The sequence below is a fragment of the Salvelinus fontinalis genome, chromosome 28 (genome assembly GCF_029448725.1).
Source record: "Salvelinus fontinalis isolate EN_2023a chromosome 28, ASM2944872v1, whole genome shotgun sequence".
NCBI lineage: Eukaryota > Metazoa > Chordata > Actinopteri > Salmoniformes > Salmonidae > Salvelinus > Salvelinus fontinalis.
In genome coordinates, this window is record NC_074692.1 from 31009415 (window position 1) to 31027241 (window position 17827).

Below are 17827 nucleotides of genomic sequence, written 5' to 3' on the forward strand. Positions count from 1 at the left end.
TGAAGTTATTTGGATTTTTACAAATTATCTTTGATAGACAGGGTCCTAAAAAAGGGACGTTTGTTTTTGTTGCTGAGTTTCCATCACATCTGGATAGATAGTACTTATACTGTACAATATACATTGTGTTTTCAGTCATAACTATTCTAGAACATGAGCTTTAAAATCCACCCCTAAGTCCATCCCACCTATCTCCCTAAACCACCATCTTATGATTTCTATGAGCCATGTCGAGAGCTTCTGGTCAGCGGGGTGGTGGCACCGGGATCCTCATCTCTCCCAAGTGGTCATTCTCTCTTTCTCCCCTTACCCATCTGTCTATCGCCTCCTTTGAATTCCATGCTGTCACAGTTACCAGCCCTTTCAAGCTTAACATCCTTATCATTTATCGCCCTCCAGGTTCCCTCGGAGAGTTCATCAATGAGCTTGATGCCTTGATAAGCTCCTTTCCTGAGGACGGCTCACCTCTCACAGTTCTGGGTGACTTTAACCTCCCCACGTCTACCTTTGACTCATTCCTCTCTGCCTCCTTCTTTCCACTCCTCTCCTCTTTTGACCTCACCCTCTCACCTTCCCCCCCTACTCACAAGGCAGGCAATACGCTTGACCTCATCTTTACTAGATGCTGTTCTTAAACTAACCTCATTGCAACTCCCCTCCAAGTCTCCGACCACTACCTTGTATCCTTTTCCCTCTCGCTCTCATCCAACACTTCCCACACTGCCCCTACTCGGATGGTATCGCGCCGTCCCAACCTTCGCTCTCTCTCCCCCGCTACTCTCTCCTCTTCCATCCTATCATCTCTTCCCTCTGCTCAAACCTTCTCCAACCTATCTCCTGATTCTGCCTCCTCAACCCTCCTCTCCTCCCTTTCTGCATCCTTTGACTCTCTATGTCCCCTATCCTCCAGGCCGGCTCGGTCCTCCCCTCCCGCTCCGTGGCTCGACGACTCATTGCGAGCTCACAGAACAGGGCTCCGGGCAGCCGAGCGGAAATGGAGGAAAACTCGCCTCCCTGCGGACCTGGCATCCTTTCACTCCCTCCTCTCTACATTTTCCTCTTCTGTCTCTGCTGCTAAACCCACTTTCTACCACTCTAAATTCCAAGCATCTGCCTCTAACCCTAGGAAGCTCTTTGCCACCTTCTCCTCCCTCCTGAATCCTCCTCCCCCTCCCCCCCCTCCTCCCTCTCTGCAGACGACTTCGTCAACCATTTCGAAAAGAAGGTCGACGACATCCGATCCTCGTTTGCTAAGTCTAACGACACCGCTGGTTCTGCTCACACTGCCCTACCCTGTGCTCTGACCTCTTTCTCCCCTCTCTCTCCAGATGAAATCTCGCGTCTTGTGACGGCCGGCCGCCCAACAACCTGCCCGCTTGACCCTATCCCCTCCTCTCTTCTCCAGACCATTTCCGGAGACCTTCTCCCTTACCTCACCTCGCTCATCAACTCATCCTTGACCGCTGGCTACGTCCCTTCCGTCTTCAAGAGAGCGAGAGTTGCACCCCTTCTGAAAAAACCTACACTCGATCCCTCCGATGTCAACAACTACAGACCAGTATCCCTTCTTTCTTTTCTCTCCAAAACTCTTGAACGTGCCGTCCTTGGCCAGCTCTCCTGCTATCTCTCTCAGAATGACCTTCTTGATCCAAATCAGTCAGGTTTCAAGACTAGTCACTCAACTGAGACTGCTCTTCTCTGTATCACGGAGGCGCTCCGCACTGCTAAAGCTAACTCTCTCTCCTCTGCTCTCATCCTTCTAGACCTATCGGCTGCCTTCGATACTGTGAACCATCAGATCCTCCACTCCACCCTCTCCGAGTTGGGCATCTCCGGCGCGGCCCACGCTTGGATTGCGTCCTACCTGACAGGTCGCTCCTACCAGGTGGCGTGGCGAGAATCTGTCTCCTCACCACGCGCTCTCACCACTGGTGTCCCCCAGGGCTCTGTTCTAGGCCCTCTCCTATTCTCGCTATACACCAAGTCACTTGGCTCTGTCATAACCTCACATGGTCTCTCCTATCATTGCTATGCAGACGACACACAATTAATCTTCTCCTATCCCCCTTCTGATGACCAGGTGGAGAATCGCATCTCAGCATGTCTGGCAGATATATCAGTGTGGATGACGGATCACCACCTCAAGCTGAACCTCGACAAGACGGAGCTGCTCTTCCTCCCGGGGAAGGACTGCCCGTTCCATGATCTCGCCATCACGGTTGACAACTCCATTGTGTCCTCCTCCCAGAGCGCTAAGAACCTTGGCGTGATCCTGGACAACACCCTGTCGTTCTCAACTAACATCAAGGCGGTGGCCCGTTCCTGTAGGTTCATGCTCTACAACATCCGCAGAGTACGACCCTGCCTCACACAGGAAGCGGCGCAGGTCCTAATCCAGGCACTTGTCATCTCCCGTCTGGATTACTGCAACTCGCTGTTGGCTGGGCTCCCTGCCTGTGCCATTAAACCCCTACAACTCATCCAGAACGCCGCAGCCCGTCTGGTGTTCAACCTTCCCAAGTTCTCTCACGTCACCCCGCTCCTCCTCTCTCTCCACTGGCTTCCAGTTGAAGCTCGCATCCGCTACAAGACCATGGTGCTTGCCTACGGAGCTGTGAGGGGAACGGCACCTCAGTACCTTCAGGCTCTGATCAGGCCCTACACCCAAACAAGGGCACTGCGTTCATCCATCTCTGGCCTGCTCGCCTCCCTACCACTGAGGAAGTACAGTTCCCGCTCAGCCCAGTCAAAACTGTTCGCTGCTCTGGCACCCCAATGGTGGAACAAACTCCCTCACGACGCCAGGACAGCGGAGTCAATCACCACCTTCCGGAGACACCTGAAACCCCACCTCTTCAAGGAATACCTAGGATAGGATAAAGCAATCCTTCTGACCCCCCCCCCCCCCCCCTTAAAAGATTTAGATGCACTATTGTAAAGTGGCTGTTCCACTGGATGTCATAAGGTGAATGCACCAATTTGTAAGTCGCTCTGGATAAGAGCGTCTGCTAAATGACTTAAATGTAATGTAAATGTAAATGTAGTTTTAATCTGTGCTGTGATGTTTTACATACATTCTGAACCTGTCTAATCGCATGGTATCTACAGATTGCGATTTAAAGATAAAAGTATTATTATATTGTTGATTGCTAGACTATGGCTTTCTAAATCTCCCAACAGTGTTATTTATAGGGTTAATTTTAGATACATGTTGTGAGACAGCCTTACAGCTTTCTGTACGTTTGGATTGAAATGCTGCATTTGACACTGTTGACAATGATGTCCTTCTGGACAGACTGGAGAGTTGGGTTGGCCTCTCTGGTCCAGTTCTAAATTGGTTTAGGACCTATTTAAGTGGTCAAGAGTTTTTTGTCACCCTTGGTGAACATAACTCAGAGAAAATAGATATCGCACATGGCATTCCACAAGGTTTGATTTTGGGTTTTACATACAGTACCAGCCAAAGGTTTGGACACACCTACTCATTCAATGGTTTTGCCTTTATTTTTACTATTTTCTACATTGTAGAATAACAGTGAAGACATCAAAACTATGAAATAACACACATGGAATCATGCAGTAACCAAAAAAGTGTTAAACAAATCAAAATATATTTTATATTTGAGATTCTTCAAAGTAGCAACCCTTTGCTTTGATGGCAGCTTTGCACACTCTTGACATTCTCTCAACCAGCTTCATGAGGTAGTCACCTGGAATGCATTTCAATTAAAAGGTATGAGTTGTTAAAAGTTAATTTGTGTAATTAATTTCCTTCTTACTCTTGAGCCAATCAGCTGTGTTGTGACAAGGTAGGGGTGGTAAACTGAAGATAGTCCGATTTGGTAAAAGACCAAGTCCATATTATGGCTAGAACCGCTCAAATAAGAAAAGAGAAATGACAGTCCATCCTTACTTTAAGACATGAAGGTCAATCAATACGGAAAATTAAGGTCAGTCAATACGGAAAAGTGCAGTCGCAAAAACCAAGAGCTATGATGAAACTGGCTCTCATTAGGACCGCCACAGGAAAGGAAGACCCAGAGTTACCTCTGCTGCAGAGGATAAGTTCATTAGAGTTACCAGCCTCAGAAATTGCAATTAACTGCACCTCAGATGGCAGCCCAAATAAATGCCTCAGCGTTCAAGTAACAGACACATCTCAACATCAACTGTTCAGAGGAGACTGAGTGAATCAGGCAGTCATGGTCGAATTGCTGCAAAAAAAACATGACTAAAGAACATCAATAACAAGAAGAGACTTGCTTGGGCCAAGAAACACGTGCAATACTTTGGCGGCTAACAATTCCCTTCAGCTAAATCAAGACCAGGCCGAGGTTCTTACTGTATTATTGGAGCCAAAGCAATAAAGATAAAACACCAGGAAAAAACCTAGTTTCAAATTTCAAATCAAACATTAGGAATGTGACCAAAGTAGCTTTTCACCACCTGATGAACATTACCAAGGTGCAGTCGTTTCTATCTCAGGCTGATACAGAGACTCATCCATGATTTTATTACAAGCAGGCTTGACTACTGTAATGCTCTCCTGTCTGGTCTACCCAAGAAAGCCATTTGTCAACTGCAAAACATACAGAATGCTGTAGCACGGGTACTGACCAAGACCAGACGAAGAGCACACATTACACCGGGTTTGATGTCTCTGCACTGGCTGCCTGTGGGTTTTAAAATTAATTTGATTATTGTTCTATTGGTTTTTAAATCAATCCACGAATGTGCACCCCAATACATGTCAGACATACTTTGTGTTATGAACCCAGTAGGTCCCTCAGGTCCTCTGGCACTGGCCTTTTAACTATCCCAAAGCCTAGGACCAAGAGGCATGGAGAGGCAGCCTTTTAACTATCCCAAAGCCTAGGACCAAGAGGCATGGAGAGGCAGCCATTATTAATTATGCCCCCAGCCTCTGGAATAGCCTGCCAGAGAACCTGAGGGGGGCCGAAACTGTGGACATATTTAAAAGAGATCTTAAAACACACCTTTTTAATTTTGCTTTTCCTTAGGGTGCTTTTTAGTCATTCAGTTTTTATTGTTATTCTTTTGTTTTTGTGTAGTAAAGATTTCTGTTAATTTTCTTTATTTTTCTTCTTTTCCTGTGAAGCGCATTGCATTGCATTCATGTCTGAAATGTGCTATATAAATAAGCTGGATTTGATTTGGTCATCATCATCCTCCTCCTCCATCCTCCATCCTCCTCCTCACCTCTCTCCTCAGCAGAGCCTCGTCTGTCTCTGCCTTGGTCTTGGCTGTACATCCTCTCTAGCTTCTTCCTCTGTTTTCCTCCGTCTCGCGGAGACGTCTCCAGATCCAGGGAGCGCTGGCTCGGACATGGGGCCCTGATGCAGGTGACACAGTCTGGGGTGCAGTCCTCCCGCGAGCCCCCCCTCCTCACCACCCAGTCCCGGATGTTATGGGCACTCCCTGAGCTCTGCAGGGGCTGGGACTTGGGCCTGTGGCCCTGTGGGCCATGACTATGGTTGCCGCGGGGGTGTTTGCTTCCTGGTGGTTGTTGGTTGGAAAAGGAGGGCTGGTTGGCGGAGGGAGGAGGGGACAGAGGCTGCTTCAGCACCTCCAGCTCCAGACTCTCCTCGCTGCCTCGCCCCCCAAGCATGCCTCCCTCCCTGGTGATGGTGTAGACCCGCTGGGCAGCTGGCTTCAAGCTGGTCAGGCTCCCCTCAGAGGACCTGGGAGGTGGCTGCTGCTCCTCGGAGGAGAAACTTCGTTCTGCTGAGAGCCTGTGCTTGGAGGGGCCTGTGGACTGCAGACTGCTTGGCTGCAGGGTGCTGGGCTGGAGACTGCTGTGATGGGGATGCAGTGTGCTGAGCTGGGACTGAAGACTGTGGGCCTGGGACTGGTCCTGGCTGGCCTTGGCCCCACAGTGGCTCTGAGGGTGTAGGTTGTTGTTGTGAAGATGACTGATGTCAGGGGAGTCTTTGTCTTGGCCAATGAAGGTATTAGATAGAAGCTGATCTGGAGAGAGCAAGCGCAAGAGCAAGAGAGAGAGGACAAAGAGATGAGCTGTTCATCTTGTGCTCTAAAGGGCTTGGCAACATTTGAGCAAACATCAGAGAGCAAACAAAGCTTTTCGGAGATGAGAGGAGGAATGAGATGTGAAGAGATGGATAACGGAGAAAGAAAATGAGAGAAGGGAGGAAATTAGGAGGTATTTTGAAAGGATGAGTTGGAAGATAGAAGGGGTTTGGCAGACTTACCTGGTCCTCTGCCTCGGGAAGATACACCCTCTCACAGTGAAATTTGCCAGATATAGTGTGGTAATGATTTCAGAGCATTTAGTGCTGCTATACAGTGGGATGAGAGGAAAGCCATGTGATGAGGAAAGTTACAGGAAATGTGAAGCCATGTGATGAGGAAAGTTACAGGAAATGTGTAGCCATGTGATGAGGAAAGTTACAGGAAATGTGAAGCCATGTGATGAGGAAGGTTACAGGAAATGTGAAGCCATTTGTGACTCGTTTCAGGAAACTAGGCGTATGTTGTGCGTCACTACTTCACAGCAGAGGCATTTGAACGTTAGCTTCTTTGTCAGAAATGCCTTCTGGAACATGTGAACTTTCATGTGCCTTAATAAAAAACGTGTATGCCATCTGAAAATATGAATAAAATTGTTAATTTATGAGCCTAGTTGGTTTAGCTACGGAAAAATACTTTCCTGCTAGCCATGACTGGCTGAGATAATGGATCGGCTGGACATGCTGAGAGATGAGCTCGGATTGGTATGCCATGTAGCCCGCTTCTGTCTAAAACATAAGCTAGTCAGTAGGTGTCGGTAATCCTTTCTAACGCTGCTTTTTTGAAAGATATCACGTAGTATTACTGCAAAAGTGTTGTTCTCCACTTTCTGGGGGACCGAGTTTTGAAATCAGTGGAATTCCGATGGAATTAGAATATGATAACTAAGGAGATGGAGAAAATTCTGGCGTTTGATTGCAAATATTCAGAGGGAGTCGAAAAGAGAACACTGTTGTATAAAACACCTGTCTCCGGATTACATCTTCAAACTAATGGCAACCATGGCATCCGTGACAGAGAAGGAGAATCGTCCATCCGTGTATACGGGTAAGATATTCTAGATAGCTACATTTTCAGATGTTATACGTTTCTAATTTTGGCAGAAAGTATTTTTCATTTCAAGTTAAAGCATACTGTTAGCTAGCTAGCTAACGTTATCTGTCTCGCTAGCTAACGTTACGTGTATGATCTGTGTACTAATATTATTTGTATCTCAGAGCCATTTGCATTGCTAGTTATAGCCTAATGTTAGCTAACTAGCTAACATTGAAGCTGGTTGCCTGCAGATTCATGCAAGTAGTAACGTTATAGGTTGAGATTATGGTTCATTGTTTAGCTAGCTAGCTAGAAAGCTACATGTCTTAACAAAACACTCTACTATGCAAGTAACCATTTCACTCTATCTTCTGTATCCTGTGCATGTGACAAATTCAACTTCAATTTTATTTGATATATTATGTGTTAACCAGAGACGGTAATGTGGAGAACATGACCTGCACCAAAGTCAAATTAGGATATAACGTTAGGCAACTGTGTCCATGTTCTAAAATTCTCAGGTCGAATTCCCTGCTTTTATTTCATCACACTCACAATCATAAGCTATTTTCTGTAACTGGCTCGCCATTAATTTCCTGTAATAATGAAGTCGAATGAGCTAAAGTGAAGATGTTGTCATCTACATGATATGGTCATTATTTGAACTGGCTAACCAGCTAACTTAACATTAGCTAGTTAGCTAGAAACGAACCAAAACATTGTTTAGACAGTTGCTTTTAGTTGCCTGGTTTGATAGACTGACATACAGTACAAGTCAAAGGTTTGGACACACCAACTCCTTCATGATTTTTCTTTATTTTTACTATTTTCTACATTGTAGAATAATAGTGAAGACATCAAAACTATGAAATAACACATATGGAATCATGTAGTAACCAAGAAAGTGTAAAGTAGCAACCCTTTGCCTTGATGACAGCTTTGCACACTCTTGGCATTCTCTCAACCAGCTTCATGAGGTAGTCACATGGAATGCATTTCAATTAACAGGTGTGTCTTGTTAAAAGTTAATTTGTGGAATTATTTCCTTCTTAATGCGTTTGAGCCAAACAGTTGTGTTGTGACAAGGTAAGGGTGGTATACAGAAGATAGTCCCAATTGGTAAAAGACCAAGTCCATAATATGGCAAGAACAGCTCAAATTAGCAAAGAGAAACGACAGTCCGCCATTACTTTAAAACATGAAGGTCAGTCAATCCGGAAAATTTCAAGAACTTTGAAAGTTTCTTCATGTGCAGTCGCAAAAACCATCAAGCGCTATGATGAAACTGGCTCTCATGAGGACCACCACAGAAAAGGAAGACCCAGAGTTACCTCTGCTGCAGAGGATAAGTTCATTAGAGTTACCAGCCTCAAAAATTGCAGCCCCAAAAAATGTTTAACAGAGTTCAAGTAACAGACACTTCTCAACATCAACTGTTCAGAGGAGACTGAGTGAATCAGGCATTCATGATATAATTGCTGCAAAGAAACCACTACTAAAGGACACAAATAATAAGAAGAGACTTGCTTGGGCCAAGAAACACTAGCAATGGACATTAGACAGTGGAAATCTGTCTTTTGGTCTGATGAGTCCAAATTTGAGATTTTGAGTTCCAACCACCGTGTCTTTGTGAGACGCAGAGTAGGTGAATGGATTATCTCCTCATATGTAGTTCCCACTGTGAAGCATGGGGGAGGAGGTGTGATGGTGTGGGGATGCCTGTCTGTGATTTATTAAAGATTCAAGGCACACTTAACCAGCATGGCTACCACATCACTCTGCAGCGATACGCCATCCCATCTGGTTTGCGCTTTAGTGGGACTATCATTTGTTTTTCAACAGGACAATGACCCAACACATCTCCAGGCTGTGTAAGGGCTATTTGACCAAGAGGGAAAGTGATTGAGTACTGCATAAGATGACCTGGCCTCCACAATCACCCGACCTCAACTGAATTGAGATGGTTTAGGATAAGAGGGACCACTGAGTGAGGGAAGAGCTGCCAACAAGTGCTCAGCATATGTGGGAACATCTTCAAGACTGTTGGAAAAGCATTCCAAGTGAAGCTGGTTGAGAGAATGCCAAGAGTGTGCAAAGCTGTCATCAAGGCAACGGGTGGCTACTTTGAAGAATCTCAAATATAACATATATTTTGATTTGTTTAACACTTTTTTGGTTACTACATGATTCCATGTGTGTCATTTCATAGTTTTTATGTTTTCACTATTATTCTACAATGTAGAAAATAGTAAAAATAAAGAAAAACCCTGGAATGAGTTGGTGTGTCCAAACTTTTGACTGGTACTGTATACTAAATTCCTTTTTAAATGGGTGGATTTATTGATGTTAAAACAAAATACACTAGTTATACTATTTTGGACCACCAGGCTGCTGATGTCGGACCACAATAGAATATTAATGATGTCACTGCGACAACTGTAGATAGACCTAGTATTAACCAGCCTTTAGTCTTCAAATCTTTGGTTGTTTTAATACATGGCCTCACATGTGAATCCTTAAAGAGCTGGGTGGGGCTAAAGCTTAAGAGGGTGTGAACGATGCTGAATGGGTGTAGACAAAGAAGAGCTCTCAAGTAGGTTTACCAAAACTTTCAAGTGGAATTTTCTCAAAAGTGAGGTTACAAGTTTATCAACTTTCAAAGCAGAATAACTTTCCCACTGTTCCTCAACTGTGGTTGTAGTGTATGATATACCATTTTCTAGCTCTGAGTCTCTACTTTTATTCAATGTAAAAAACACATTTTCAAATTTTGCCACATAAGACATAATTGAGCCGGTGGGTTACATTTGAAGAGGAAAGTTATAGGATATGTGAAGCCATGTGAAGAGGAAAGTTATAGGACAGGGGTCGGGAACCTATGGCTCCCGAGCCAGGTGTGGCTCTTTTGATGATTGCATCTGGCTCGCAGATAAAACAAAATATTCTCACTTTTTATTTATTTATCACTTTTTTGGTATCCAATCGCTAGTAATTACTATCTTGTCTCATCGCTACAACTCCCGTACGGGCTCGGGAGAGACGAAGGTCGAAAGCCATGCGTCCTCCGAAGCACAACCCAACCAAGCCGCACTGCTTCTTAACACAGCACGCCTCCAACCCGGAAGCCAGCCGCACCAATGTGTCAGAGGAAACACAGTGCACCCGCCCACCTCGGTTAGCGCGCACTGCGCCCGGCCCACCACCTGAGTCGCTGGAGCGCGATGAGACAAGGATATCCCTACCGGCCAAACCCTCCCTAACCCGGACGCCACCCGGGACCACTGCGCCACCCGGGAGGCCTATTCTCCCTTGTTTTAATCCATTCATCGATTTTTCACTGCTCATGTCCTGTTCAGGGCTGCAGGAGCAATTGTCCATTATTTTAATTAAATGATACTGGCCTACGTTGGCCGTTGCTAGGTAAAACAGGTAAACGCCTCCTTTTGAATCAGTCTGCTCGGTCATTAGCTCAAAGCTAACCCTTCGACGAAGAAGATGGCGAAAAGAAAAAAAGATGACGAGTATCGTACATTTCAGGACGAATGGACCGAAGAATTCGCCTTTGTGGAGAGAGCAGGTTCTGCGGTGTGTCTAATTTGCAATGACAAAATTACATCGATGAAACGGTCGAATGTAAAGCGGCACTTCGACAAATTCAGAGGCTTATTATACTGACATTTAGTTGAATTCACTTTTAAAATATATTATATGGCTCTCAATAAATTTCCAAATGTTTTGCTTTCATGGCTCTCTTAGTCAAAAAGGTTCCCAAGGCCTCCCGGGTGGCGCAGTGGTCTAGGGCACTGCATCGCAGTGCTAACTGCGCCACCAGAGTCTCTGGGTTCGCCCCCAGGCTCTGTCGCAGCCGGCCGCGACTGGGAGGTCCGTGGGGCGACGCACAATTGGGCTAGCGTCGTCCGGGTTAGGGAGGGTTTGGCCGGTAGGGATTTCCTTGTCTCATCGCGCTCCAGCGACTCCTGTGGCGGGCTGGGCGCAATGCGCGCTAACCAAGGGGGCCAGGTGCACGGTGTTTCCTCCGACACATTGGTGCGGCTGGCTTCCGGGTTGGAGGCGCGCTGTGTTAAAGAAGCAGTGCGGCTTGGTTGGGTTGTGCTTCGGAGGACGCATGGCTTTCGACCTTCGTCTCTCCCGAGCCCGTACGGGAGTTGTAGCGATGAGACAAGATAGTAATTACTAGCGATTGGATACCATGAAAATTGGGGGGAAAAGGGGATAAAAAAATAAAATAAAATAAAATAAAAAAAGGTTCCCGACCCCTGTTATAGGATATGTGAAGCCATGCGAAGAGGAAAGTTATAGGATATAAGAAGCCATGTGAAGAGGAAACTTATAGGATATGTGAAGCCATGTGAAGGGGAAAGTTATAGGATATGTGAAGCCATGTGAATAGGAAAGTTATAGAATATGTGAAGCCATTAGAAGAGGAAAGTTATAGGATATGTGAAGCCATGCGAAGAGGAAAGTTATAGGATATGTGAAGCCATGTGAAGAGGAAAGTTATAGGATATGTGAAGCCATGCGAAGAGGAAAGTTATAGGATATGTGAAGCCATGTGAAGAGGAAAGTTATAGGATATGTGAAGCCATGTGAAGAGGAAACTTATAGGATATGTGAAGCCATGTGAAGAGGAAACTTATAGGATATGTGAAGCCATGTGAAGATGAAAGTTATAGGATATGTGAAGAGGAAAGTTATAGGATATGTGAAGCCATGTGAAGAGGAAAGTTATAGGATATGTGAAGCCATGTGAAGAGGAAAGTTATAGGATATGTGAAGCCATGTGAAGAGGAAAGTTATAGGATATGTGAAGCCATGTGAAGAGGAAAGTTATAGGATATGTGAAGCCATGTGAAGAGGAAACTTATAGGATTTGTGAAGCCATGTGAAGATGAAAGTTATAGGATATGTGAAGAGGAAAGTTATAGGATATGTGAAGCCATGCGAAGAGGAAAGTTATAGGATATGTGAAGAGGAAAGTTATAGGATATGTGAAGCCGTGTGAAGAGGAAAGTTATAGGATATGTGAAGCCATGCGAAGAGGAAAGTTATAGGATATGTGAAGAGGAAAGTTATTGGATATGTGAAGCCATGTGAAGAGGAAAGTTATAGGATATGTGAAGCCGTGTGAAGAGGAAAGTTATAGGATATGTGAAGCCATGTGAAGAGGAAAGTTATAGGATATGTGAAGAGGAAAGTTATTGGATATGTGAAGCCATGCGAAGAGGGAAGTTATTGGATATGTGAAGCCATGCGAAGAGGAAAGTTATAGGATATGTGAAGCCATGTGAAGAGGAAACTTATAGGATATGTGAAGCCATGTGAAGAGGAAAGTTATAGGATATGTGAAGCGGAAAGTTATAGGATATGTGAAGTGGAAAGTTATTGGATATGTGAAGCCATGCGAAGAGGAAAGTTATTGGATATGTGAAGCCATGCGAAGAGGAAAGTTATAGGATATGTGAAGCCATGTGAAGAGGAAAGTTATAGGATATGTGAAGCCATGTGAAGAGGAAAGTTATAGGATATGTGAAGCCATGTGAAGAGGAGAGTTATAGGATATGTGAAGCCATGTGAAGAGGAAAGTTATAGGATATGTGAAGCCATGTGAAGAGGAAAGTTATAGGATATGTGAAGCCATGTGAAGAGGAAAGTTATAGGATATGTGAAGCCATGTGAATAGGAAACTTATAGGATATGTGAAGCCATGTTATGGGATGTACTAGATGAGGCTGGACACTGATAGAGTACCTGATCCGTTGCGGTTCTCAGGGTGTGTGTGAGACAGGTAATCTCCGAAAGCTCTGGCTGCTCTGCAAAGAGAAGCACAACACAACACTCTGATTAGCACTGGACCACTGGCTGCCTGACTCTCACCGTGAGCCTGACTGGCTGCCTGTCTGTTTGCCTCTCACTGTGAGGCTGCCTGCCTGTCTGTCTCTCACCGTGAGCCTGACTGGCTGCCTGCCTGTCTGCCTCTCACTGTGAGGCTGCCTGCCTGTCTGTCTCTCACCGTGAGCCTGACTGGCTGCCTGTCTGTCTGCCTCTCACTGGGAGGCTGCCTGCCTGTCTGTCTCTCACAGGGAGCTTGCTGACTCCAACTGAGAGTGACTCACCACTCACCAGACCAAGACATCTCCTACTCAATAACAGCATCCCAAATGGCACCCTATTCCCTATATAGTGTACTACTTTTAACCAATAAGGTGTCATTTTGGAAGAAACCAGTGTTTTATGATTGTCCCACCAAATAATTGAATAACCTGAACATTTGTCTCATTAGCTTTCCATCCAATTGGCAACAAATTTTCATGCAAATATTCCAAAATATGCGCATTTTCCCAACAGAGACGTGTTTGTATCAAATTGACTTGTTGCAATTCAAACACGGTGCTGATGACGTAGGGCGAAGAAGAAAAAAAACTTTTGCTAAACAAGTCCCATGTACCGGATAAAAAATATATGTTTAAATTGGTTTCCATCCAATTTTCAACTCCCACAAAAAAACACTCTGCTATTGGCTCGTGCGCTCCAGCCTACATGATGAGATTATTATTATGGACAAAAGAGCTAGATGATTTATCAAACCGCAGCCAAGCATCGATTATCAAGTCACCAGAATAAGACCCTCGATATTTATTGGAAAGGAGCATCAAGCGCATCGCCTTGCACTTTCACCACCCTGATAAATTCATAATTATTTATTTAATCTGTAGCCTAATAAATTGCATGCTTTCCCGATTAGTCGTAGTGGTGCGCATAAAAGCGTCACAAAAAGCGTATTTTGTCTAGAGTATTTTGTTTTGACGACAATTGGAAATTAGGCCTGTCATTACATTTTTCATCTGACATGTACTTTACCCGCATAAAAAGGTTGAACGGAAACCTGGTTAGTACCTTGGTTTTACTCGGATTTCCCTATGGAACTGTCTTCTTCAACCGACACTACTCGAGGTCTCTTGACGCTGGTGATCTATCTATACATTCCGAACATGTTCATGACACGTGCCGAAACCATTATTTTGAGTGTGAAATCCAATATGCAGGTGTGTTCCAGACCGGTTTGATATGATTCCTCGCTCTTGTACACGGCTCTAGGGCCACACATATGAGTGGCGATAGTACAGTAGGGGAGTAAACCCTTTCACATTTACACACACAGACAGCGGGAGGGGAGAATTGCCATGGAGAGTGTAAAGAGGGATATGGGAGGCTGAGTATGTACATGAGTTCAATCTATACCTTCATCAAACAAAAAAGCACTTATTTCATGTGTCATAAATTGCATCTCCCCTGTGGTTCACTGAAGTGGGTCTGGGGATGGATTTGCAATATGAAACAAAAGATGTGTGAAATTCTTTCTCCTACATAATATGGCCCAACATGTACTGTACCACACACATCATCAGGGTAATTTTGTGTTTGTTCTATTGTTCTTACTCTCTTAATTGGCAACAGAAAATAACATGGTCATCTGTACTATGTTGTTTAATAACTCTCCCACACAAACACATTTCTATAGCAAGTACTCCCACATAGCTACCCATACTGCACATAATGTAGGCTAGAGACAAGAGAGGATATGGGCTAACACAAGCAATGCACGTGTGTGTGTACACACAGTATATATACACACACAAAGACACGCATGCACACAAACACGCACACACACACACATGCACACACACACACCTACAGCAATACACATTCCCACAGTCAGTGAGTTGTGCTGGTGTTGGGCAGTCTGTACACATCTCTGTGTGGATGCTGCTCTGAAATGCCATGCCGCCCTCCCTGCTACGACACACACTCTAACTAATTAAATATGAAGTAGCAAGTGCAGCAGCAGAGGAGAGAGAGAGAGAGAGAGAGAGAGAGAGAGAGAGAGAGAGAGAGAGAGAGAGAGAGAGAGAGAGAGAGAGAAGAGAGAGAAGAGATAGAGAGAGAGAGAGAGAGAGAGAGAGAGAGAGAGAGAGAGAGAGAGAGAGAGAGAGAGAGAGAGAGAGAGAGAGAGAGAGAAGAGATAGAGGGAGAGGAGAGGAATGCTTTCATCCCTTATCTCTCTGGCTCTCCACTCATTCCTATAAACATTCTAAAGTGCTGTGTATAAAGGTAATGCGGAGGACCACACACATCCAAGACAACCACTTCCAGAGGACAAACTAGCTACTGTCATGGAGCCAATTATGGAACTACTATGTGTAACAGTGTTCCTTCCATCCCTATCCTCGCCCCAACCTGGGCTTGAACAAGGGGCCCTCTCAACACATCGACAACAGTCACCCTTTGAATCATCATTACCTATCGCTCCACAAAAGCCGCAGCTCTTGCAGAGCAAGGGAAACAACTACTTCAAGTAAGTGACGTCAGCAATTGAAATGCTACTACCGCACACCACTAACTAACTAGCCATTTCACACCGGTTACATATGGTCCAATACAACAACAACAACTGATATTTCGCTGATACTAGTCCAGCCTGCATTGCAATCAGCAGTAAACCCATTCCATCATGTACTTCCCCCAACTCATAGAATTACAGTATATATAAAATCCTTAATTATAGGAGCTCTATGGCTCAACTCATATCTGTGGCTTCCTTCCTTATGCTCCGTAAATGTTAATGTCTCTGCTTCTCAAGGACAGTCCACAGAGAACCAGAGACAGTATGTAGATTCAAGCGTAAGCCAATTACACAGCCACCATATTAATACATTTCTTTTTCCCCCAGCACTTTGAACATCGATTAAAAACCACAAAAGAAAACTCAGTGGGGAAGTATTAAGACATTCATTAGAGAGAAGAGTGGCATAGTTAGATAGGAGGAGTGTACCACCCCCATGTATCTCTCTGTCTCCATCCCAAATGGCACCCTAGTCCCCTTACAGTGACTTGGTCAGAAGTAGTGCACTATATAGGGAACAGGTTGTCATTTTGGACATATGGTCTGTGTGCCTTGCCTTGCTCTGCCCTCACGTTGTCTGCGAAAACTGTCTGGCAGATTGTATTGTGCTTTTATGAGCAAAGATTCCTGCATGTTTTCAGCCATGTGACGAGGGGAGCGAAGGGAGGGGGGAGACGAGTGGGCCGGGGAAACAGGAAGACGATGACAGTGGGGAGATGTGTTTAAACAACATAAATAGAAAGCAGGAATGATAAGGATGAGAGGTTTTTTAAAGAAAAAAAGCAGCGAAAAGAATTGAAGAAAGGAGATGTACTGTACTATGTAAACCCTAAATGCATGTTCTGTAAAAGCAGGGCAAATGCAGTGCCTTGCAAAAGTATGCATCCCCCTTGGCGTTTTTCCTATTTTGTTGCATTACAAACTGTAATTTAAATTTATTTTTATTTGGATTTCATGTAACGGACATACACAAAATAGTCCAAATTGGTGAAGTGAAATGAAAAAAATAACTTATTTCAAAAAATTCTAAAACATTTTTTACGGAAAATGTGAAGCCCCTAAATAAGCTATGAAGCCCCTAAATAAGATCTGGTGCAACCAATTACCTTCAGAAGTCACATAATTAGTTAAATAAAGTCCACCTGTGTGCAATCTAAGTGTCACATGATCTCAGTATATATACACCTGTTCCGAAAGGCCCCAGAGTCTGCAACACCACTAAGAAAGGGGCACCACCAAGCAAGCGGCGCCATGAAGACCAAGGAGCTCTCCATACAGGTCAGGGACAAAGTTGTGGAAAAGTACATATCAGGGTCGGGTTATAAAAAATATCCGAAACTTTGAACATCCCACGGAGCACCATTAAATCCATTATTTAAAAATGGAAAGAATATGGCACCACAACAAACCTGCCAGGAGAGGGCCGCCCACCAAAACTCATGGACCAGGCAAGGAGGGCATTAATCAGAGAAGCAACAAAGAGACCAAAGATAACCCTGAAAGAGCTGCAAAGCTCCACAGCGGAGATTGGAGTAACTGTCAATAGGACCACTTTAAGCCCCCAGATGTGCCCTGGACACCATATGTGAATTGATCTTCAGAGTTCGTACTGTTAGGTGACCTAAGCTGGGATATGCTTAACACCCCGGCCATCCTACAATCTAAACTAGATGCCCTCAATCTCACACAAATTATCAAGGAACCTACCAGGTACAACCCTAAACCCGTACACACGGGCACCCTCAGAGATATCATCCTGACGAACCTGCCCTCTAAATACACCTCTGCTGTCTTCAACCAGGATCTCAGCGATCACTGCCTCATTGCCTGCGTCCGTAATGGGTTCGCGGTCAAACAATCACCCCTCATCAATGTCAAATGCTCCCTAAAACACTTCAGCGAGCAGGCCTTCCTAATCGACCTGGCCCGGGTATCCTGGGAGGATATTGACCTCATCCCGTCAGTAGAGGATGCCTGGTTTCCTCACCATCTCACCTCACCAAGTGCTTTCCTCGCCATCTTAAATAAGCACGCCCAATTCAAAAAATGTAGAACTAAGAACAGATATAGCCCTTGGTTCACTCCAGACTTGACTGCCCTTGACCAGCACAAAAACATCCTGTGGCGTACTGCATTAGCATCGAATAGCCCCCTCGATATGCAACTTTTCAGGGAAGATAGGAACCAATATACACAGTCAGTTAGGAAAGCAAAGGCTAGTTTTTTCAAACAGAAATTGCATCCTGTAGCACAAACTCCCAAAAAATGTGGGGCACTGAAGTCCATGGAGAATAAGAGCATCTCCTCCCAGCTATCCACTGC

General features: G+C 44.8%; 1 protein-coding gene across 1 annotated transcript in view; it reads right to left on the reverse strand.

Moving 5' to 3' along the window:
• Window positions 1–17827, reverse strand: part of LOC129826586 (NMDA receptor synaptonuclear signaling and neuronal migration factor-like) — an 80916-nt gene that overhangs the window by 53528 nt on the left and 9561 nt on the right. The window contains exons 2-3 of the mRNA XM_055887487.1: window positions 12853–12914; window positions 5221–5988 (exon numbers count right to left, since the gene is read on the reverse strand). Of these exons, the coding sequence (XP_055743462.1) occupies window positions 5221–5988; window positions 12853–12914 (830 nt within the window). The remainder of the gene's footprint in view (window positions 1–5220; window positions 5989–12852; window positions 12915–17827) is intronic.